This window comes from Nycticebus coucang, chromosome 10 (assembly GCF_027406575.1).
Source record: "Nycticebus coucang isolate mNycCou1 chromosome 10, mNycCou1.pri, whole genome shotgun sequence".
Classification (NCBI taxonomy): Eukaryota; Metazoa; Chordata; class Mammalia; order Primates; family Lorisidae; genus Nycticebus; species Nycticebus coucang.
This window is the reverse complement of record NC_069789.1, coordinates 57,222,461-57,241,594: the sequence shown is the minus strand read 5'-3', so window position 1 is coordinate 57,241,594 and position 19,134 is coordinate 57,222,461. Positions and strand designations below refer to the sequence as shown.

Below are 19,134 nucleotides of genomic sequence, written 5' to 3'. Positions count from 1 at the left end.
CAGGTCTGCTCTGCCACCTCCTGGGGGGAGAGAGAGAAAGATGAGTAACAAATGCCATCCCTCCTCCTCCCCAACCGCCGCGAGGTGCTCAGCTCTTGGCTTCCCTTGCTGACCGGACTTCAGGATTAGCTTTAGATCCCTGGAGCCCTGGTGTGAGGAAAGGCAGAGAGGATTTCTCCAGCTTCTCACCTCTCTAGTCCCCTTCCTCTGCAAGGTTTCTGATGCCTGTGATTAGGGAAGAGTTACCAGGACAGGGAAGCAGGAGAGAGCCAGAGAACGTGTGCAACCAGAATAACAGAAGGAGGCTGGCTTTGCCTGGCAGGGAGAGAGAGTGTGTATGTACACACAAGAGCACACACGTGTGGGAAGGTACATGTGTGGGTGGGTGTGTACGTAGCTGTGGAGGACAGCGTGGGGCGTGTGAGGGTGTGCTGTGCTGTGGGTGGCTGAGAAGGTAGAGGGGTGAGCGAGGTGTTGCACAGAGGGGCAGCTGCCCATGTCTAGAAGGCCTCACAACACCGCACAAAAGCTCTCAGCTCCAGCTGCCCCTTGGAGTGCCCACAGTGCATTTTTTTAAAATTTGGATTCCTGGGCATCACCCTTAAATATTCTGATTCCTTACCTCTGAGCTGGAGCAAGGGCTATGATGGCTCTGATGGGAAACTGAAGTCAAGAACCCGGGGTACCATGGTTAAGAATGCTGGCGGCAGGAGGCTGGCGAACTCCAAATCTTCAGATCTGCTCCTTCTTGTTACATGAGCTGGGGGCAAGTTAGTTAAACTTTCTAAATTCCAGTACCCGTAATAGTAAAAGAAGAAAATGGCCACACCTATCTTGTAAAGAGGTTACAAGAAGGAAACAGGGAGCATGGTATCTGATAGACAGGGAGCGCTCAATCAGTAGCACCTGTTTTTATTACTGTGCAGACACGGGTATATGTGAGTAAGCATGCGTGGCCATTTGTACCTGTTTGTGCGTGGAATGGATGTGTGTATAAATGTGTGTATTTGGCCATCTGAGTAACTTAGAGAGGCACGTTAAGTATGTATGAACGCGCGTGTGAGGTGTGTCCACATACTATAGAGTGTGCGGAGGTGAGAAGTGTGGAGAGGCGTCTATGAGAACTCTGGGTGAGTGTGAGGGTGTGCGGATGACTGAGTGCAGAGCAGAAAGCTTTTGTCAGGAAGGAAGATAGTCTGAAAGCATCAGTGCCCTGGGTCCACCCAGCCACCCCCCCATCCCCAGACTGAGTTCCTGGAAGCTGCCATCGTATAAGGTGGTTCCCAGCAGCCCGCTGCCTCCTGAGCCCCTCCCTTGCCTCCCCTCCCAGCAGTGCCAGCTGGGGCCGGGGTCTTTACCTTCCACCACCATCATTAACTTGGGATTAAACAGGGCTCTGCAGCTGAGATGGTGCCATAGTCATCATGGTAAGGCGCTCTAAGGCCCAGGGCAGCAGAGAGGGAGAGTGGAGCAGGGGACACCCATACTGGGCCATTTCTGGGAGCCCTGCCTCCTACCTCATTCTGAGAGCTGCTGAACATCTGCCCTTACTCCCAGGGGTCAGGGCCAGGCCTCAGCTGCAGCATGGGGGCCTACCCCTGACCCCGGGGAAGAGGACTGACAGCTGCACGTGCCAGGAGAGGAGGCACTAATTGGTTAATGGGGCTCTCTCTCCCAAGCCCCACCAATGAGGGCCTGAAATCAGCTGCATTGACAGGTAGGAGCCAATTAGGGGTGGCCTGGCTCCCGCCTGAGGCCTCAGAGGCAAAGCGGACTATCCCCACCAGTTTGCAGACATAGCCCACCCCAGCCCTGCAGAAAGGCAGGTGTGTGGTGGCGCCCACAGCTCAGTGGGTAGGGCGCCGGCCATATACACCCAAGCTGGATGGTTGGAACCCAGCCTGGGCCAGCTAAACAATGAGAACTGCAACAAAAAAACAGCCGGGTGTTGCGGCAGGCGCCTGTAGTCCCAGCTACTTGGGAGGCTGAGGCAAGAGAATTGCTTAAGCCCAAGACTTTGAGGTTGCTGTGAGCTGTGATGCCATGGCACTCTACTGGGGACAAGAAAGTGAGACTGTGTCTCAAAAAAAAAAAAACGAAAGAAAGGCAGGTGTGAAGCACCAGCCACCTACACCTTTGTGTCCCCTGCCACTGCCCTGGTGAGGCAGAACAACAGTCACGGAGAGAGACATCTACCCAGGACAAGGCTGGGCAGGGAAGCTCCATCTGCGTGTGTGACGGCCATTTGTTCAGCAAATCCAGGTCTAGACTATGCCGCAGACTTTCCATGTGCCTGTGGGCAAGTCACTCCCCTTTCTGGGCATTTCTGGGATTTTATAAAACTGCCACCAGAGCAGCCTGCCCACTGTATGATCTGCCCTCTCCTGCCAGTCCCCTCCCAGCCCACACTTGGGTCCAGCAGATATTCGCGGAGCTACCCCCTGTACCCATGACCTTTCCAGTGTTTTCCTGGCTGAATCCTTACCTGGGAGGTGAATTTGTCTTCTTTCCACTTCACCGATGAAGACATTGAGGCTCAGGCCGAGCTCAGTGACTCACTCCTGTAATCCTAGCACTCTGGCAGGCTGAGGCAGGAAGATTGCTTGAGCTCAGGAGTTCAAGATCAGCCTGAGCAAGCACAAGACCCCATCTCTACTAAAAATAGAAAAAATTAGCCGAGCATTGTGCTAAGCCCTTGTAGCCCCAGCTACTCAGGAGGCTGAGGGAGGAAGATCGCTTGAACCCAGGAGTTGAGGTTGCTGTGAGTTAGGCTGATGCCATGGCACTCTAGCCTGGGCAACAGAGTAAGACTCTGTCTAAAAAAAAAAAAAGATACTGAGGTTCAGAAGGTCAACAGCTTGTAGGAGGCCCAGCCTGGTCACCAGGCCTGGGTTCTTTTTGTTGAGCCACACTGACTCCAGGGACACACATCCTCTCTGGACCTTGTTAGCCTGTGTCTTTTTTTTTTTTTTTTTATTAAATCATAGCTGTGTACATTAATGTGATCATGGGGCACCATACACTGTTTTCATAGACCATTTGACACATTTTCATCACACTGGTTAACATAGCCTTCCTGGCATTTTCTTAGTTATTGTGCTAAGACATTTACATTCCACATTTACTAAGTTTCACATGTACCCTTGTAAGATGCACCGCAGGTGTAATCCCACCAATCCCCCTCCCTCCTCTCCCTTTCCCCCTTCCCCCTATTCTTAGGTTGTAACTGAGTTATAGCTTTCATGTGAAAGCCATAAATTAGTTTCAGCCTGTGTCTTTTTTGGCATCTCCCACCCTGCAGATCATTTCTTTTCTGAGGCCCACCTGAGAGCCTGGGGCAGTGGCAACAGCTTCCATTCTGAGGGCCCCAGCATCTTGAACATAAACCACTACTACTATGCCATTTGCCACCTTGCACTGTCAGTTTTCTGTCCTCTTCTGGGAATCCAAGATCCTTGAAGAAAAGGGACTGTGTCTGAATCATTTGTGCAAGCCAGTCTCTAACCCAGGACTGGGTATATAGGGGGTGATCAGTATGGGTGTCAACTAGACTAACATGACCAGATAGGACCTATCCAGCTTATTTAAATCCAAATTTAAATTAATTAAAATAATGTAAAGCATGGTTCCTCAGCCACTCTAGCTGTCTTTCACATGTGGCTAGTGGCTACTGTACTGAACATTGCAGAAAGTGGGCATTCCCATCCCACAGAAAGTTGTACTGGACAGTGAGGCCTAGGAGGCGAGGCTCCTGCAGGCCCCAGCTCCTAAGGGCTTTACTGGTATCCCTCTTCTGCAGCCTGGAGTTCAGTACAAGGATCCCCGAGCACCTTTGGGCCTGTCTTTGAAGACCAGCCCCTAAGTCTGTTGTTCCCAGAGGAGTCCACAGAGGAGCAGGTGTTGCTGGCATGCCGTGCCCGGGCCAGCCCTCCAGCGACATACCGGTGAGGCCCCTGCGGCGGGTCTGGGGGCCGTGGGCAGCTGTGGAGTCCCTCCTCACATCAGCCCTGGCCCCAGTGGGACTCAGAGGTTCTGCTCCTCTGTCTCCTGCCACAGGTGGAAAATGAATGGCACTGAGATGAAGCTGGAGCCAGGTTCCCGTCACCAGCTGGTGGGGGGTAACCTGGTCATCATGAACCCCACCAAGACACAGGATGCCGGTGTCTACCAGTGCCTGGCCTCCAACCCAGTGGGCACTGTTGTCAGCAGGGAGGCCATTCTCCGCTTTGGCTGTGAGACCCGAAGGGGCCAAGACACTCAGGGGGAGGGGAAGGGGGACTAGAAGAACATACCCAGAAAAGACAGGTGACACCTCCACTCCAGGCTCTCCTGACCTCACATGACCTGCCCTGGTGAACTGCTGTTTCCCAGAGAAGGATTAGTTGGGGAGGGGCTCCCAGGTCAGGACAGTGCCTGAGCCCCCCTGGTCTCCACTTCTAGTTCTACAGGAATTCTCCAAGGAGGAGAGGGATCCAGTGAAAACCCACGCAGGCTGGGGGGTGATGCTGCCCTGTAACCCACCTGCCCACTACCCAGGTGAGTTGGGACCCTGGGCCAGGGTCAGGCAGAGGGCTCAGGAAAGCTTCTAGATACTTAGCAGAGGAAGGATGGAATAGAAGGTGGTGAGTGACCCTTAGAGGCACCAGTCCCTGGGGCTCCAACTTGAAACAATCTGTGTTTCTTTCATGGGTCTGTCATTTTCTAGTTCTGTGCCCTGCCTCCCCCTTCAGATTAAAAGGTCCCTGAGGGCAGAGACAAAGTCATGTCTTCCCTCTAGGCCTTCAGCCCTGCCTCAGAGCACAGGGGGCTCTTGAGTCAGGGTCTGCAGTTCCCACCAGTGTGCTGGGCTCCCACCTGGAGTCATCCTGTTAGCCCAGCACCCCCTGGTTTCCTAAAACTCCCCACATCCTAGGCTTGTCCTACCGCTGGCTCCTCAACGAGTTCCCTAACTTTATCCCGACGGATGGGCGTCACTTCGTGTCCCAGACCACAGGGAACCTGTACATTGCCCGGACCAATGCCTCGGACCTGGGCAACTACTCCTGCTTGGCCACCAGCCACATGGACTTCTCCACTAAGAGTGTCTTCAGCAAGTTTGCTCAGCTCAACCTGGCTGCTGAAGGTCAGGATTAGCTGGGCGTGGTGGGGAGGAGGAGCTGGAAGGGTCACCTAGCATTGGGAAGATTGTGAAGATCAGCTTGCAGGGCACAGGGTTCATGGCCTGGACCCCTGGGTCCTCCTGCTGCAAGGCCTCCCTACGACTCTTGACCCAAGCCCCAAAGTGAGAGTCTTCTGAGAGATCCCAAGCATAGCAGCACCTGACTTGGAGTTATTTGCCTTTGATTTGCAAAACCTCTTTCTCCCCAGATACCCGGCTCTTTGCACCCAGCATCAAGGCCCGGTTCCCAGCAGAGACCTATGCGCTGGTGGGGCAGCAGGTCACACTGGAATGCTTTGCCTTTGGGAAGTGAGTGGTGGAAGAGGGAGGCACAGACTCTCAGAGCCCCTTGGGACACAGATGACCCCAGGCTGAGGGCAGGCAGTGTCAGTGCTTAGTCACCTGATGTCCCCCCAAGGTGCTGCACAGACACACTCACTCAGCACTAACTCTCCAGGTGAGGCATCCCACACAACAGAGGACTTCCAATATTAGATCACTTGATCCTCCCAGCAATGCGTGGGACAGTGTGAGTAACACCCAGGCTGGAGGCAGGCAGCACAGTGTGTGGACTCCAACCCAGCCTGCCTCCAAATCCCAGCGTTGCCACTCGCTGGCTGGGCAACCTTGGGTAGTCTACCTAACCTTCTCTGTGCCTCACTTTCTTTATTTATAAATGGTGATAATAACAGTACCTACCTCTCATGGTTGTTATGAGAATTAATGAGTTAATATAGGTGAAGGGCTTAGAACAGTGCCTGGTTTTTAGTGAGGGTTTTATGAACATTAACAGTTATCTATTTAAGAATTACAACAGAAACCATTATCTTCCTTTCTCTCCCAGAAAAAGGAGTCACTGGAACAGAGCTAAGCAAATAGCAGGTGCTCAATAAATGTTCGTAGAATGAATGAAAGCATGTGATTTGTACTTTGATCCCTGCCTCCCTTCAAACATCTCCTGAGGTCACCTGTATGGCCTTTACTTTGTGGAACATTATCACTTCCAGAAAATCCATCTGCAAAGCACACAGAAGGGCAACAGTAACCCTTTCGTGGTTACTGTTCTCAACCTTCCTGATGGATGGTTCTCAACCTTCCTAATGCCCCATTTTCATTGTTACAAAGGGATCACAACCCACAGGTTGAGAACGGCTGCTTTAGATCATTTGGTCCTGATAACCTCAGTGCATTTTAGTACACAGGTTCCTAATAACCTTTGAAAAGTAGAGGCAAGGCCCTGCTGAGAGAATGGAAAAGGGAACCCAAGTCACAGGCTACTGCAGAGGAAGGCAGACCCAGAGACACGGTGACCAGTGCAGGGGGAGGGGCAGGCGGCTTCAGGACACAGGTTGCACAGAAGACCACCCTCAATGGTGTCACAACTATTTATTGGAGGGGAGAGGGCTGGAGGAACTCTGCCTCTGTTCCCTTTCTAGCTTGTGCTCCAAGCCCTCCTGGAGATAAAGCATGAGAATAGGCCAACAGGCTCCTCTCCCTCTGTTCCTTCCCAGCCCCAGGGTCCCCCTGCCCCCCATCCCCAAACCTACCTGCCAGCTTCTCAGGAAGGGCTGGGAGTCGGCGTGCCAGGAGCTGCAGGCACAGGAGCATGCCAGCCCAGCCCAGCCCCTTGGCTTTGTCTCCCCTGCCAGCCCTGTCCCCCGGATCAAGTGGCGCAAAGTGGATGGTTCCTTGTCTCCTCAGTGGGCCACAGCTGAGCCCACCCTGCAGATCCCCAACATCAGCTTTGAGGATGAGGGCACCTATGAATGTGAGGCGGAGAACTCCAAGGGCCGAGACACCGTCCAGGGCCGCGTCATCGTGCAGGGTACAGAGTGGATACCCTCTGCCCCCACCTCACCAGTCCCTGAGGAAACAGTCCTAAAAGTCAGGGAAGAGGCTGGGAGTTCCCTTGCTTGAGCCCTTCTGCCCCAGGGCTGCACCGGCTATGGGAAGAGAGGCGGGTCGTGCCAGCTCCCAGCGTCAGTCATGGGTGCAGACAGCACATGGAAGCCTTTATATGATTTAAGTCACTAAGACGGTCCCTGGCACAACCGCAGAATGCCAGATATGTGGCGCCTCCTTCCTCATTTCCTCCCCGGGTCCTCTCCGTTACGGAATGCTGGTGGTGCCCTCTGCTGCCCAGAGTAGGTACTGCAGCCTTGATTTCCCCCTCTATTTAATGAGCGGGAGCCCCTCCTGGTTCACAGGTTTTCTTTCTCTTGCTCGCCACAGCTCAGCCCGAATGGCTCAAGGTGATTTCTGACACTGAGGCTGACATAGGCTCCAACCTCCACTGGGGCTGCGCAGCTGCTGGCAAGCCCCGGCCCGCTGTGCGTTGGCTGCGGAACGGAGAGCCTCTGGCCTCCCAGGTAGGAGACATGGGATTTCCTCTCACACATCACCACCACCCTCTGCTCACCTGGCCTTTATCCCCCAAAGCCTCCCCTACACCACTGGTAGCCCCTCTGGTAGCTGTTGAATGTCATAGTGTGTGGTCCTAGGAGCTTCCTGCGATCCCAGAGATTGGCCAACCTGATAAGAGCCCAAAGACCTGAGTCCTGGCGCAATTCAGCCACAGAAAAAACTATGTGGTCCTGAGTGGCTCATGCTCTAGCTTCAGAGAGGCCTGCGTAATCTCTGAGTCCTGAGATGTCAGGTGGCCCTCAGATGGGACTGGACAAATGAGTTTGCATCTTTGAGGGGCCATCAGCCTAGAGCAGGTGTCCTCAAACTGCAGCCCGCGGGCCACATGAAGCAGTGTGAATTGTATTTGTTCCCGATTTGTTTTTTACTTCAAAATAAGATAGGTGCAGTGTGCACAGGATTTTGTTCATAGCTTTTTTTAAAAAACTATAGTCCGGCCCTCCAACGATCTGAGGGACAGTGAATTGGCCCCCTGTTTAAAAAGTTTGAGGATGCCTGGCCTAGAGTCTCCACAATGCCCACCCCTGCCAGCCTCTCCTCCCTGGGCCTCTGTGGTCCTGATCCCCCACCCTGCCCTGGGCCTGGCTCTTCTGCACAGAACCGGGTGGAGGTGTTGGCCGGAGACCTGCGGTTCTCCAAGCTGAGCCTGGAGGACTCAGGCATGTACCAGTGTGTGGCAGAGAACAAGCATGGCACCATCTACGCCAGTGCCGAGCTGGCCGTGCAAGGTAAAGGGCACAGGGAGGCAGGGTATGTCTCTGAGAACACCTCAGGGGAGCTTTAGGAGTTCTGAATTTAAGCATTGCTAAACACACACACACACACACACACACACACACACACACACACACACACGCAGTTTTCCTTGGTGTTCTAGTGGCTTCTGAGCAGGAGAACCCAGAGATGTAAGAAAGGAGGTGAAACACTAGCTTGAGACCTCCTCGAGGACAGGGTCTCTGATTTGTTCCATGTGTGGCACAAAAAAATAAATGCTTGCTGCGGTGAAAAAGGGACAAAAGTCAGTGAAAACCAAATCAGTCAGAGATCTATGTTCAGCCCAGCCCATTCAGCTTTGTCAGCTTTAGCAAGTTACGTTGTTTCTGTATCTCACTTTCTTGATTTATAAAATATGAGCAATAACAGTCCTGCCCTCCTGAACTATTGTGAGGAGCAAAGGAGATGGAAGTAGGAGAAAGGCCTGCCCCTCATATAACAGGTGCCCCCTAAATGTCAGTTAATGCTCACTGCTCCTCGGTTTCCTCATCCAAGTGGATGCAGTGATACCTACCTCTTCGAGTTGTAGCGAGCCTTGACCAAGACCTATTCATTCATTCAACCAATACTTACTCAACAGCTCCTTAGGAATGAACATAGAAGATCAGGTCTCTGACTTCCAGTTGTTTACAATCCAGTAGAGGGATGGGGAAAAAGAAAACACAATCAAGTAATTAAATAATTTTAGATAGCCATAAAAAAAATACAGTATCAAGAAAATCCAGGCTCGGCGCCTGTAGCTCAGTGGTTAGGGCACCAGCCACATACCCTGGAGCTGGCAGGTTCAAACCCATCCCGGGCCTGTCAAACAACAATGACAACTATAGGGCAGCGCCTGTGGCTCAGTGAGTAGGGCACCGGCCCCATATGCCGAGGGTGGCGGGTTCAGACCCAGCCCCGGCCAAACTGCAACAAAAAAATAGCCAGGCGTTGTGGCGGGCGCCTGTGGTCCCAGGTGCTCGGGAGGCTGAGGCAAGAGAATCGCTTAAGCCCAGGAGTTGGAGGTTGCTGTGAGCCGTGTGACGCCACGGCACTCTACCCAAGGGCGGTACAGTGAGACTCTGTCTCTACAAAAAAAAAAAAAAAAAACAATGACAACTATAACAAAATAGCTGGCTGTTGTGGTGGGTCCCTGTAGTCCTAAGTACTCGGGAGGCTGAGGCAATAGAATCACTTGAGCCTAAGAGTTTGCGGTTGTTGTGAGCTATGATGCCATAGCACTCTACTGAGACTAAGTGAGACTCTGTCTCAATTAAAAAAATAGAAATAAAGAAAAGAAAATCCAGGGGAGGGATGGGATGAGGTGAACCAGTTAGATGGAGTGGCTGGAGAAGATCTCTCTGAGGAAGTCACGTTTGGGATGTGAGTGTTAAGAAAGAACCAGCCACGTGAAGATCTGGAGGAACCGCAGGCAAAATTTACAGCAAGAGCAAAGGGCTGGAGGCAGGAAAAGACTTCGTAATTTCAAAGGACAAAAAAGTGGCCAGGTGGGTGGAGAATAATGAGTCTTTAAAAAGACGTTCCCAGCTGCTGGGTGGAGAAGAGATCGTAGGAGGGAAGTACAGAAACAAGACCAACTGGGGCCTGTCGATAGTCCAGGCAGGAGGTTTGGCTTAAGCCAGAGCTACAGCAGCGGGGTGAGAAGGGGATGAATTCTGGATGTGTTCTGTACTCATGGGTTGGCCTTAGAGAATAGACCAGGTAACATCTTTTTTTTTTTTATTTTTTTTTTTTATTTGTAGAGACAGAGTCTCACTTTATGGCCCTCGGTAGAGTGCCGTGGCCTCACACAGCTCACAGCAACCTCCAACTCCTGGGCCCAAGAGATTCTCTTGCCTCAGCCTCCAGAGTAGCTGGGACTACAGGCGCCCGCCACAACGCCCGGCTATTTTTTGGTTGCAGTTTGGCCAGGGCCGGGTTTGAACCCACCACCCTCGGTACATGGGGCCGGCGCCTTACCGACTGAGCCATAGGTGCCGCCCGACCAGGTGACATCTTAATTGAGGGTGATGGAGGATGTTGTGATTCCATGGGTGACTAGATTTGGCTCTTCCCTTTCCTTCCAGCACTTGCCCCTGACTTCAGGCTGAGTCCTGTGAGGCGGCTGATCCCTGCAGCCCGTGGTGGAGAGGTCATTATCCCCTGTCAGCCCCGGGCCGCTCCGAAGGCCGTGGTGCTCTGGAGCAAAGGCACTGAGATTTTGGTCAACAGTAGCAGGTAGCACCCGTACCCCACCCTGGGCAGTTGCTGCTCCTTCTCGTCCTTGGAGGCTAGTCTCCTTCCTGTGACTACAGTGTGTCCTGGAGTTGGCCAGATCTGCTTTGTCCTTGCTACAGAGTGACTGTAACTCCAGATGGCACGTTGATCATAAGAAACATCAGTCGGTCAGATGAAGGCAAATACACCTGCTTTGCAGAGAACTTCATGGGCAAAGCCAACAGCACTGGGATCCTGTCTGTGCGCGGTGAGGGCTGTGGTTTGGTGAGATCAGTGGCCCCGCTGCTCAGGATGGCATCCTCCCCACCATCCTGCTCCCAAGTCTCCAAATTGCTCCTAAGTTTGGTGTCATGGCTACCCCAGGATGCAATATCACTTGGGACCACCCGCTGGCTACCATCTAGAGTCCAGTCATGGTCTCTGCTGTCACACATTCCTGGGGTGCTGGGGGTCAAGACATGTGTTGGTCATACCACCTCTTCTCTTTCCTGGGCTTAAGACAGAGCCTCTCACCCTGCCCTACCAGCCCTGTCTGGGCCTACTTCTTCCCCCATCCACCCAGGGGCCTTGTTTTTCTTGGCAGATGCAACCAAGATCACCCTAGCCCCCTCGAGTGCTGACATTAACTTGGGTGACAACCTGACCTTACAGTGTCATGCCTCCCATGACCCCACCATGGACCTCACCTTCACCTGGACCCTGGATGACTTCCCCATCGACTTTGATAAGCCTGGGGGGCACTACCAGAGGGCTAATGTGGTGAGACCTGAGGCCAGAGAGCCCATGGCTGTTCCCTCCTTCCAGATAGACAGATGTCCTTAGCCATCACCATTCCACAACCTGTCCTTACTCCCTCAGGCCTATGCACAGCAAGCTCATCCTTGGATTAATAACCCTGCTTCCTGAATACCACCCGGGAACCATGCATTTAGGAGAGGGATAGAGACAAACCTGGAGCTCTGGGCACCAAAAAGAATCACTCCCGCTCCTGTTCTTGTCAGCCTGCCCCCCAGCACAAATGGAATTGTTAACCTGGACTACCATTGACTGTCTTCTGTGTTGTTTAGTCCCCAGTGATACTGGGTAGGGAGTAGCTGATCTCTCCCATTGAATAAACAGGAGAAGTGAGCTGCAGAGGGGTGCATGGATGTCACAGAGTAGGGTGCCCAAACTCTGCCTCGTGGCCCGTGGCCCCAGCCAGGGCTGCTTCTGCTGACCTGTTTACCTGCTGTCCCCTGTGTGCAGAAGGAGACTGTAGGGGATCTGAGCATCCTGAATGCCCAGCTGCGCCACGGTGGGAAGTACACCTGCATGGCCCAGACGGTGGTGGACAGCGCATCCAAGGAAGCCACGGTCCTAGTCCGAGGTGCGAGGATTTCCCACCTCTACCCCCACCTGACCCCCGTGGAGGCTATCTGACCTGCTCTCTCAACCTCCCCTCTTCTCCCTGAAAGCCATGGGAAGGGTTTCTGACAAAATTCCACCAAGCTGGACGTACCCTGTGGTTCTTCATGAGTCCTAAATGAGTAGAATATTTTTCTTCCAAAGCTAAACTCTGAAAAACTTCACTCCTAAACACATGATGAGCCCAGAAGTGTTCAAAGCCTAGCACTGGGAAATCTATACACCCCTCTGTGCAAGGGCCCCTGGTAGCCCCACAACCTGGGGACAGGTGCCTCCTACACACAACCGTGCCTTCCACGTGCCTCACTCTCCCTCCCGTGGTGTGTGTGGTGCCCTCTGCTGCCCTGTCTTGGTATTGGACCGGCCCAAGCCTGGCCTAGAGAAGGTTGGCCTGGTTCTGACCCCCTGTGCTCGTTTCTCCTGGTGCAGGTCCGCCAGGTCCCCCAGGAGGTGTGGTGGTGAGAGACATCGGTGACACCACTATCCAACTGAGCTGGAGCCGTGGCTTTGACAACCACAGCCCCATTGCCAAGTACACCCTGCAAGCTCGCACTCCACCTGCAGGGAAGTGGAAGCAGGTTCGGACCAGTAAGTGTGAGGCCCCGCCTGGGTCACTGCTGATAAGGCCTGGCTGGAGGGTCGGGGGTTTAGGGGCTGGGGTTTGAGGGCCAGGGCTGAGCTTGGAGCTTCAAAGAAGGACAAGCTTTGCCCTCTGCCAGCAGGGAGCACCTAGGCAGGTGGGGAGATAGTCACACAGAGAGTAGGAGAGAGCTGGATGAGCAGGAAAAGTTGGTAGGATTATTGCTGGAGCAATTAAAACATCTGTGGGGCTGTAGGGGTACACAGAGCATTAGTACAGGCAGCAACACAGGGAAGTTGACTCGTTTTTCAATCATTTCTGAAAGAGGTACTGAGTGCTCAGAATATAGCAGGTACCACATGAGGGCTGGATACAAAGTGGGATTCAGGGCCAGGGCCTGCCCTTTACATCAGGATGAACAAACAAATGCTGAAACACTGACTCCCTGGTTGCAGATCCTGCAAACATTGAGGGCAACGCTGAGACTGCCCAGGTGCTGGGCCTTACGCCCTGGATGGACTATGAGTTCCGGGTCTTAGCCAGCAACATCCTGGGCACTGGCGAGCCCAGTGGGCCCTCCAGCAAGATCCGGACCAAGGAGGCAGGTCAGAGACCTGGGTGCCCCAAAGAAACTATTGTCAGAGCAGAGACCCTGGGCCTGTTATAGAAACCCTCCCAGACCAGCTGCAGTTATGCTGTGTTTCAACCCTTCATGCCAAGCTTCAACTCTCTAACAAAACAGACTGGAAAGGAACACCAAGCTGGGCCCAGGGCCACTGCATGGAGAAACTATCTAATCCAAACTCCTCATTTAAAAACTGGGCAGCCTTACAACTGCATGTGATTTTATAATTCTTTTAATTTTTAAAAATGGAAAAAAACACAGTTTGGAGAAGGGAAAGATGACACTGACAGAGCTTGGACTTGCCCCTACCTAGGACTGTAAGGCAGATGTCCTCCTGAAAGTACATGAGCTGCAGAAATCAGTTGACGTGGAAGATGTGTATGTGTGTGCATGTGTGTGAGTGTGCTTTGTGCAGGGGCCAGGTAAGCAGCATTTCCAAGCTCTTCTTTAGATGGTTTCTTTGGGAGTAGGAGAAATTAATAATCAGCCCACTGAGCCTATGTCCTCAGTGAAAGGCATGTTTGTCAGAACCTGAGTAGGGAAGAAAGGGAGAAGGGAGACCTTGAGAGAGGGGCAAGGTGCAGGTCCCAGTCAGCATCTGCTGAAAGGCTCCTGCCCACCCTCTGAGCCATTTGCAGGGCCTGGGCTGGAAACCCTGAGATCCTAGTACATGCAGCGTAGAATCAGGACTCTGCCTTCCCTCCAGCACCTGCTCAGACCTGCCACACTGGATGTCTTGTCACCCTTAAGCATATTCTCCTATATGCCAAGCCGACTCTTGCCACAGCTTCCCAAGTAGCTGGGACTACAGGCACCCACCACAATGCCTGGCTATTTTTTTGTTTTGAACTTCTGCCACCCTTGGTGTATGGGGCTGGTGCCCTACTCACTGAGCCACAGGTGCCGCCCGATCCTGAACTTTTTAGACTAAGTCAAATGTGACGTAGGGAGGGGACTTCTTTATTCTCATGTCCCAGGAGATGACCAACACAAAGACAGCTGTGATGCAAAGGAAAGGTGATGGGCCTCAGAAGACTGAGTTCATATGTTCTCTGTGTGGCCTTAGGCAAGTCAATTAAGTGTTCTAGGCCTTAGTCGTTCTGTCCTGAAAAGGACAATAATAATGCCCACTTCATAGATCAGATGGCCATTGTGGTTAAGTACCCCTTGCAAATTACAAGGCCCTAAGATACCGTCATCAGAACCAAGTGAAAAGTCTCCAGTTTGCTAGATTCTCTGTAACCCTCAGTAAGTTACTCCCTGCCAAACTGCGTGAGCTGATGAAGTAGATTCTTGTTTTAATATTAGCCTTGTTTAATTCTAGAGACAATTAGGAAATTAAATCTGCCACAAAAAGAAAAATAGTAATAAAACACCCTGGAACTGTGTTTTTCATTTATTTGTTTTGTTTTGTTTTATTTTTGCATTAATTGCAGTTCTGGGTTATTTGTTCCCCTTAATTTAAAGTAAATGAGTTGTTTTCTGTGATTTAGTTTAAGCTGACAGGGGTGAGGACGATGCTGATCACATGGGAACATTTCTACTATATACCAGCCACGCTCTTGTTTAATTTCATTCTCATTATGGCCTTTGAGAGAAACTTGATTATCCTCACAGAGAGGAGCATCAGACGCTCAGAAAGGTTAAGTAACTTGCCTCAGGAAACACAGCTAGCAGGTGGCAGAGGTGGGATTTGATCTCCAGAGCCCAAACCCAGAAGGAGTGTTGAAGGACAAAACCAGGGCCCATTTGAAGGGGTATGATCTACAAGCACAGGCTTGGGGCTTTTGTTCCCTTGTGGCCCATTAACAAGCCATATCTATGTCCCTTGGTGCCCAACAGCCCCCTCTGTGGCACCCTCAGGACTCAGCGGAGGAGGTGGAGCCCCTGGAGAACTCATCATTAACTGGACGGTAAGGGGACAGGGACACGACCCCTCCTCTTCCTCCCTTCCTGACTCATCTCCCACTTGAGCAGTGAGCAGAAAGGAGCATTGCACAGTTCCGACTCAAAAGCAGACAAGAGTCTGCTACTCTTGGTACCTCAAGGTGCCTCTATTATACCCTGCACCTGCAGCCCCTCACACAGATCCACTGTGGATCAAAACACTGCAGGCACAGGTGTCCGGGGCCTCCCCTTGTGGTGAAGGTTGGGTGGGACCAGAGGTTGGGCAGGGAAGTGCACCACAGCCCCTTGCCCATGCCACACTCTTGCCCCCCAGCCCATGGCACGGGAGTACCAGAACGGAGACGGCTTCGGCTACCTGCTGTCCTTCCGCAGGCAGGGCAGCACTCACTGGCAGACCGCCCGGGTGCCCGGCGCCGATGCCCAGTACTTCGTCTATAGCAACGAGACCATCCGGCCTTACACACCCTTCGAGGTCAAGATCCGCAGCTACAACCGCCGCGGGGATGGGCCTGAGAGCCTCACTGCACTTGTGTACTCGGCTGAAGAAGGTGGGCTGCCCTCTGGGCCGCCACTCACCCCCAGCCCAGCCACTGTCCATAGGAGTGTAGGGTGGAGAGAATGCTGCTTATCCTCCCATCCCCAGCTTCACTCCCAGCAGGAGGTGGAAAGGACGGCTGGGTTCTCAGCCACCAGCCGCACCCTGGCCCTTGCTGGCCGTGTCGCCCCTCAGGCCCGGAGGGGGAAAGAAAGGGGCCCTGAGGACTCTTGGGGGGTCCCACTTGGCTTTCATCCTGGCCCTGGGTTATCCCCCAAACTCCTAAGCAAAGGCAATCCCAATTGTGGGCTTCTCTGTAGGACGCAGGGAGGCCCTGGGAGTTAAACCTTTTCTATATTGGTCCCCAGAGCCCAGGGTGGCCCCCACCAAGGTCTGGGCCAAGGGGGTCTCATCCTCAGAAATGAACGTGACGTGGGAGCCTGTGCAGCAGGACATGAATGGTATCCTCTTGGGGTATGAGGTGAGCACCTACCTGGGGCTGGGAGAGAAAGGGGTGCTGGGACTTCAAGGCCAGGTGGGGGGCAACTGACAGCCCACTAGTCATTTCTCTGGAATCACTTGTACACTCACCCTCAAACTGAGCGCTCAGTCTGTGCACCATGGGTGCAAACCTCACTAACTAAGAGCCACGCTGAAGCCCACTATAGAAGACAGTCCTAGGGACAGCCTTGCAGGAAAGGCCTGGCTGGGTGGGCCCAGCACTGGAAGCTGGGAGGCCAAGGGAGGCAGCATGGCCTGCGCTTCGTGCCAGAGCCCATTTGGCCTGGCCTCCTGCGGCTGCACAGGGGACACATGAGCCCCTCCACATACAGACAATTGTCCTGTCCCTGGGGAAGTCTGAGCCCGCTGATGACTCCACATGGGGTACCTGTGGAGTAGGTGAAAAGCCTGAGGGAATGAGAGAGAGAAAAGGTGGGGTGTAGTGACTCATGCCTGTAAATCCCAGCACTCTGGGAGGCCAAGGTGGGTGGACTGCTTGAGCTCAGGAGTTCCGAGACCAGCCTGAGCAAGCATGAGACCCCGTCTCTACTAAAAATAGAAAAAATTAGCCACGCATCATGGTAGACTCCTGTAGTGCCAGCTACTCAGGAGGCTGAGATAAGAAGATGTCTTGAGCTCAGGAGTTTGAGGTTGCTGTGAGCTATAACACCAGGGCATTCAACTCCAGGGTGACTGAGTGAGATTCTGTCTCAAAAAAACAAAAAAAGAGGCCAGAGGCAGTGGCTCATGCGTGTAATCCTAGCACTCTGGGAGGCTGAGGTGGGTGGATTGCCTGAGCTCAGGAGCTCGAGACCAGACTGAGCAAGAGCAAGACCCCATATCTAAAAGAATAGCCAGGAATTGTGGCTGCTGCCTGTAGTCCCAGCTACTTGGGAGGCTGGGGCAAGAGAATTGCTTGAGAATTTGAGGTTGCCACAGCACTCTACTGAGGGCAAGAAAGTGAGGCTCTGTCGAAAGAGAAAGAAAGGAAGGAAGAAATGAAGAAAGAAAGGAAAGGGAGAGGGAGAGAGAATGAATGAATCAAGAAATGGTACTGCCTGAGGGAGAATCATCAGGCCAGCCTACTGGTTGTAAATTCATTCCAGTGGAGTGAGCTCTAGATTTGAGCACGATAGCTTAGTCAAGCCACAGTGAAATGATTCCAAATTCTGCCCTTGATTTGGAAGAATATTTAGCTTTCTTATTATTATGATTACCATTACAATGGTTTTGCATTTATTGGGCAGCCATCAGCAGCTTGCTGGGGGCCAGGGTGCTGCTTTACACGTGTAAATATGCATTTCGTAGCCCTTAGCAGAATTCCCACAGTAGCCCCTGAGTTAATGGGAGAAGGGTGGGTTCCTAGGCCATTCCTAGGTTGGGCCTGTGCCCAATGGCTCCCTCATGAGGCCTGTGTCTCAAGCACCTTCCTTGGACTGGGTGCTGAGAGACAGCAGGACTCACACCAATGTGGCCATTCTCTCTGGGTGCAGTGATCCAGTATCCAGGTTCTGAGACTCGAGACTGAGTCACAAGGACCAGGGTGAACAGGAGAGGAACAGAATTGGGGGTGGGGGGTGTGGCAGCTCTGAGATCCTGGGCTTGACTGCTGACCCTCAGGGACCCCTGCCCCTTTCAGATTCGCTACTGGAAAGCTGGGGACAAAGAAGCAGCTGCTGACCGGGTGAGGACAGCAGGGCTGGACATTAGTGCCCGAGTCACTGGCCTGCACCCCAATACCAAGTACCATGTGACCGTGAGGGCCTACAATCGGGCTGGCACTGGGCCTGCCAGCCCGTCCACCAATGCCACAACCATGAAGCCCCGTGAGTCTGTCTGCTTGGGGTGGGGTGGGGGTAAGGGTATGTGTTGGAGGGAGGGTGCCTCACTCTTTCTCCAGTGTATAGACAAATGCTGTGGCCCATAAGCCCCAGGCTGGACAGAATCCAGGCAGCAAGCCTAATGGAAATAAGTGAGTGGAATTCATGGCCTCTGAAATTCCTCTCTCTTCTCCAACCTTTGGATTTTCATGGGCTTTGTTTCTTAGACAGTGGTAACAAAGTGTTCTGGGCATAACAGCTATGGGCAGACGTGCAGAAAAGGACTGGCTAAAGAATAGGGCTGCAGGGGGCAGGGAAATGTTCGGACATCTCCCCGACTCTCCCTCCCTGGCAGCTCCACGACGACCTCCAGGCAACATCTCCTGGACTTTCTCAAGCTCCAGTCTTAGCATTAAGTGGGACCCTGTGGTTGCTCTCCGGAATGAATCTGCAGTGACTGGTTATAAGGTGAGGAAGGGATCAACCATTCCAGGCCTGGTGAGGAACAGTGCCACTGTCTTTCCAGTGAACACAGGCTGCAATTTATAGCAAGAGGAACCTGAGTGAGACATAAGCAAAGGGTCTGTGACCGTGAGTGGCATGAAGTACAAAAATGATTCTTTGGGTAACTTATAGTGACAAACTATCGAAACAGAAGCAGATGGTATCGCTGTGGAAAGGTGGGTTTTACAGGAGCAGTGATGGACTGAGTGGAGTGTAGGAGTCCTTCTAGTCAAAGAAATCTGCAAAAACATTTTAGCTGCTTGCAAGCTTTCCTTCCACCAACAGGGAGCTTGGTCACTGGGCAACAGGAGGGGTGAGGGGGCTGGACTGCAAGGACTCAGAACTATAGGGGCTCCTTCCAGTGTCTAGAGCTGGGGAAGACAGAAGGATCAGCCTTGGTGTAAGAAAACTCCACTTAGAAACCTCCTTCCCACAGATGCTATACCAGAATGACTTGCACCCGACTCCCACACTTCACCTCACCAGCAAGAACTGGATAGACATACCGGTCCCTGAAGACATTGGCCATGCCCTGGTACAGATTCGGACCACAGGGCCTGGAGGGGATGGGATCCCGGCAGAAGTCCACATCGTGAGAAATGGAGGTGCTGTCTCTGCCCATCCTTATCCCCTAAGAGAATCAGGGCCCACCCAGATGCCTGGTGAAGAGATCATTCCCACTCA

General features: G+C 52.8%; 1 protein-coding gene across 2 annotated transcripts in view; it reads left to right on the top strand.

The window, feature by feature from the left end:
• CNTN2 (contactin 2) overlaps positions 1–19,134 on the top strand; it is a 35,082-nt gene that overhangs the window by 11,385 nt on the left and 4,563 nt on the right. Inside the window, exons 3-22 of one of the 2 annotated variants that reach the window (XM_053607326.1) lie at positions 3,800–3,944; positions 4,057–4,232; positions 4,441–4,536; positions 4,913–5,122; positions 5,368–5,467; positions 6,808–6,983; positions 7,391–7,527; positions 8,181–8,310; positions 10,423–10,573; positions 10,693–10,820; positions 11,157–11,332; positions 11,819–11,939; positions 12,407–12,565; positions 13,013–13,162; positions 15,025–15,095; positions 15,404–15,638; positions 15,994–16,106; positions 17,766–17,952; positions 18,302–18,414; positions 18,887–19,055. In XM_053607326.1, coding sequence (XP_053463301.1) covers positions 3,800–3,944; positions 4,057–4,232; positions 4,441–4,536; positions 4,913–5,122; positions 5,368–5,467; positions 6,808–6,983; positions 7,391–7,527; positions 8,181–8,310; positions 10,423–10,573; positions 10,693–10,820; positions 11,157–11,332; positions 11,819–11,939; positions 12,407–12,565; positions 13,013–13,162; positions 15,025–15,095; positions 15,404–15,638; positions 15,994–16,106; positions 17,766–17,952; positions 18,302–18,414; positions 18,887–19,055 — 2,943 coding nt within the window. Of the gene's footprint in view, positions 1–3,799; positions 3,945–4,056; positions 4,233–4,440; positions 4,537–4,912; positions 5,123–5,367; positions 5,468–6,807; positions 6,984–7,390; positions 7,528–8,180; positions 8,311–10,422; positions 10,574–10,692; positions 10,821–11,156; positions 11,333–11,818; positions 11,940–12,406; positions 12,566–13,012; positions 13,163–15,024; positions 15,096–15,403; positions 15,639–15,993; positions 16,107–17,765; positions 17,953–18,301; positions 18,415–18,886; positions 19,056–19,134 lie in introns of those variants that run through there. The other variant, XM_053607327.1, reaches the window with a different exon arrangement.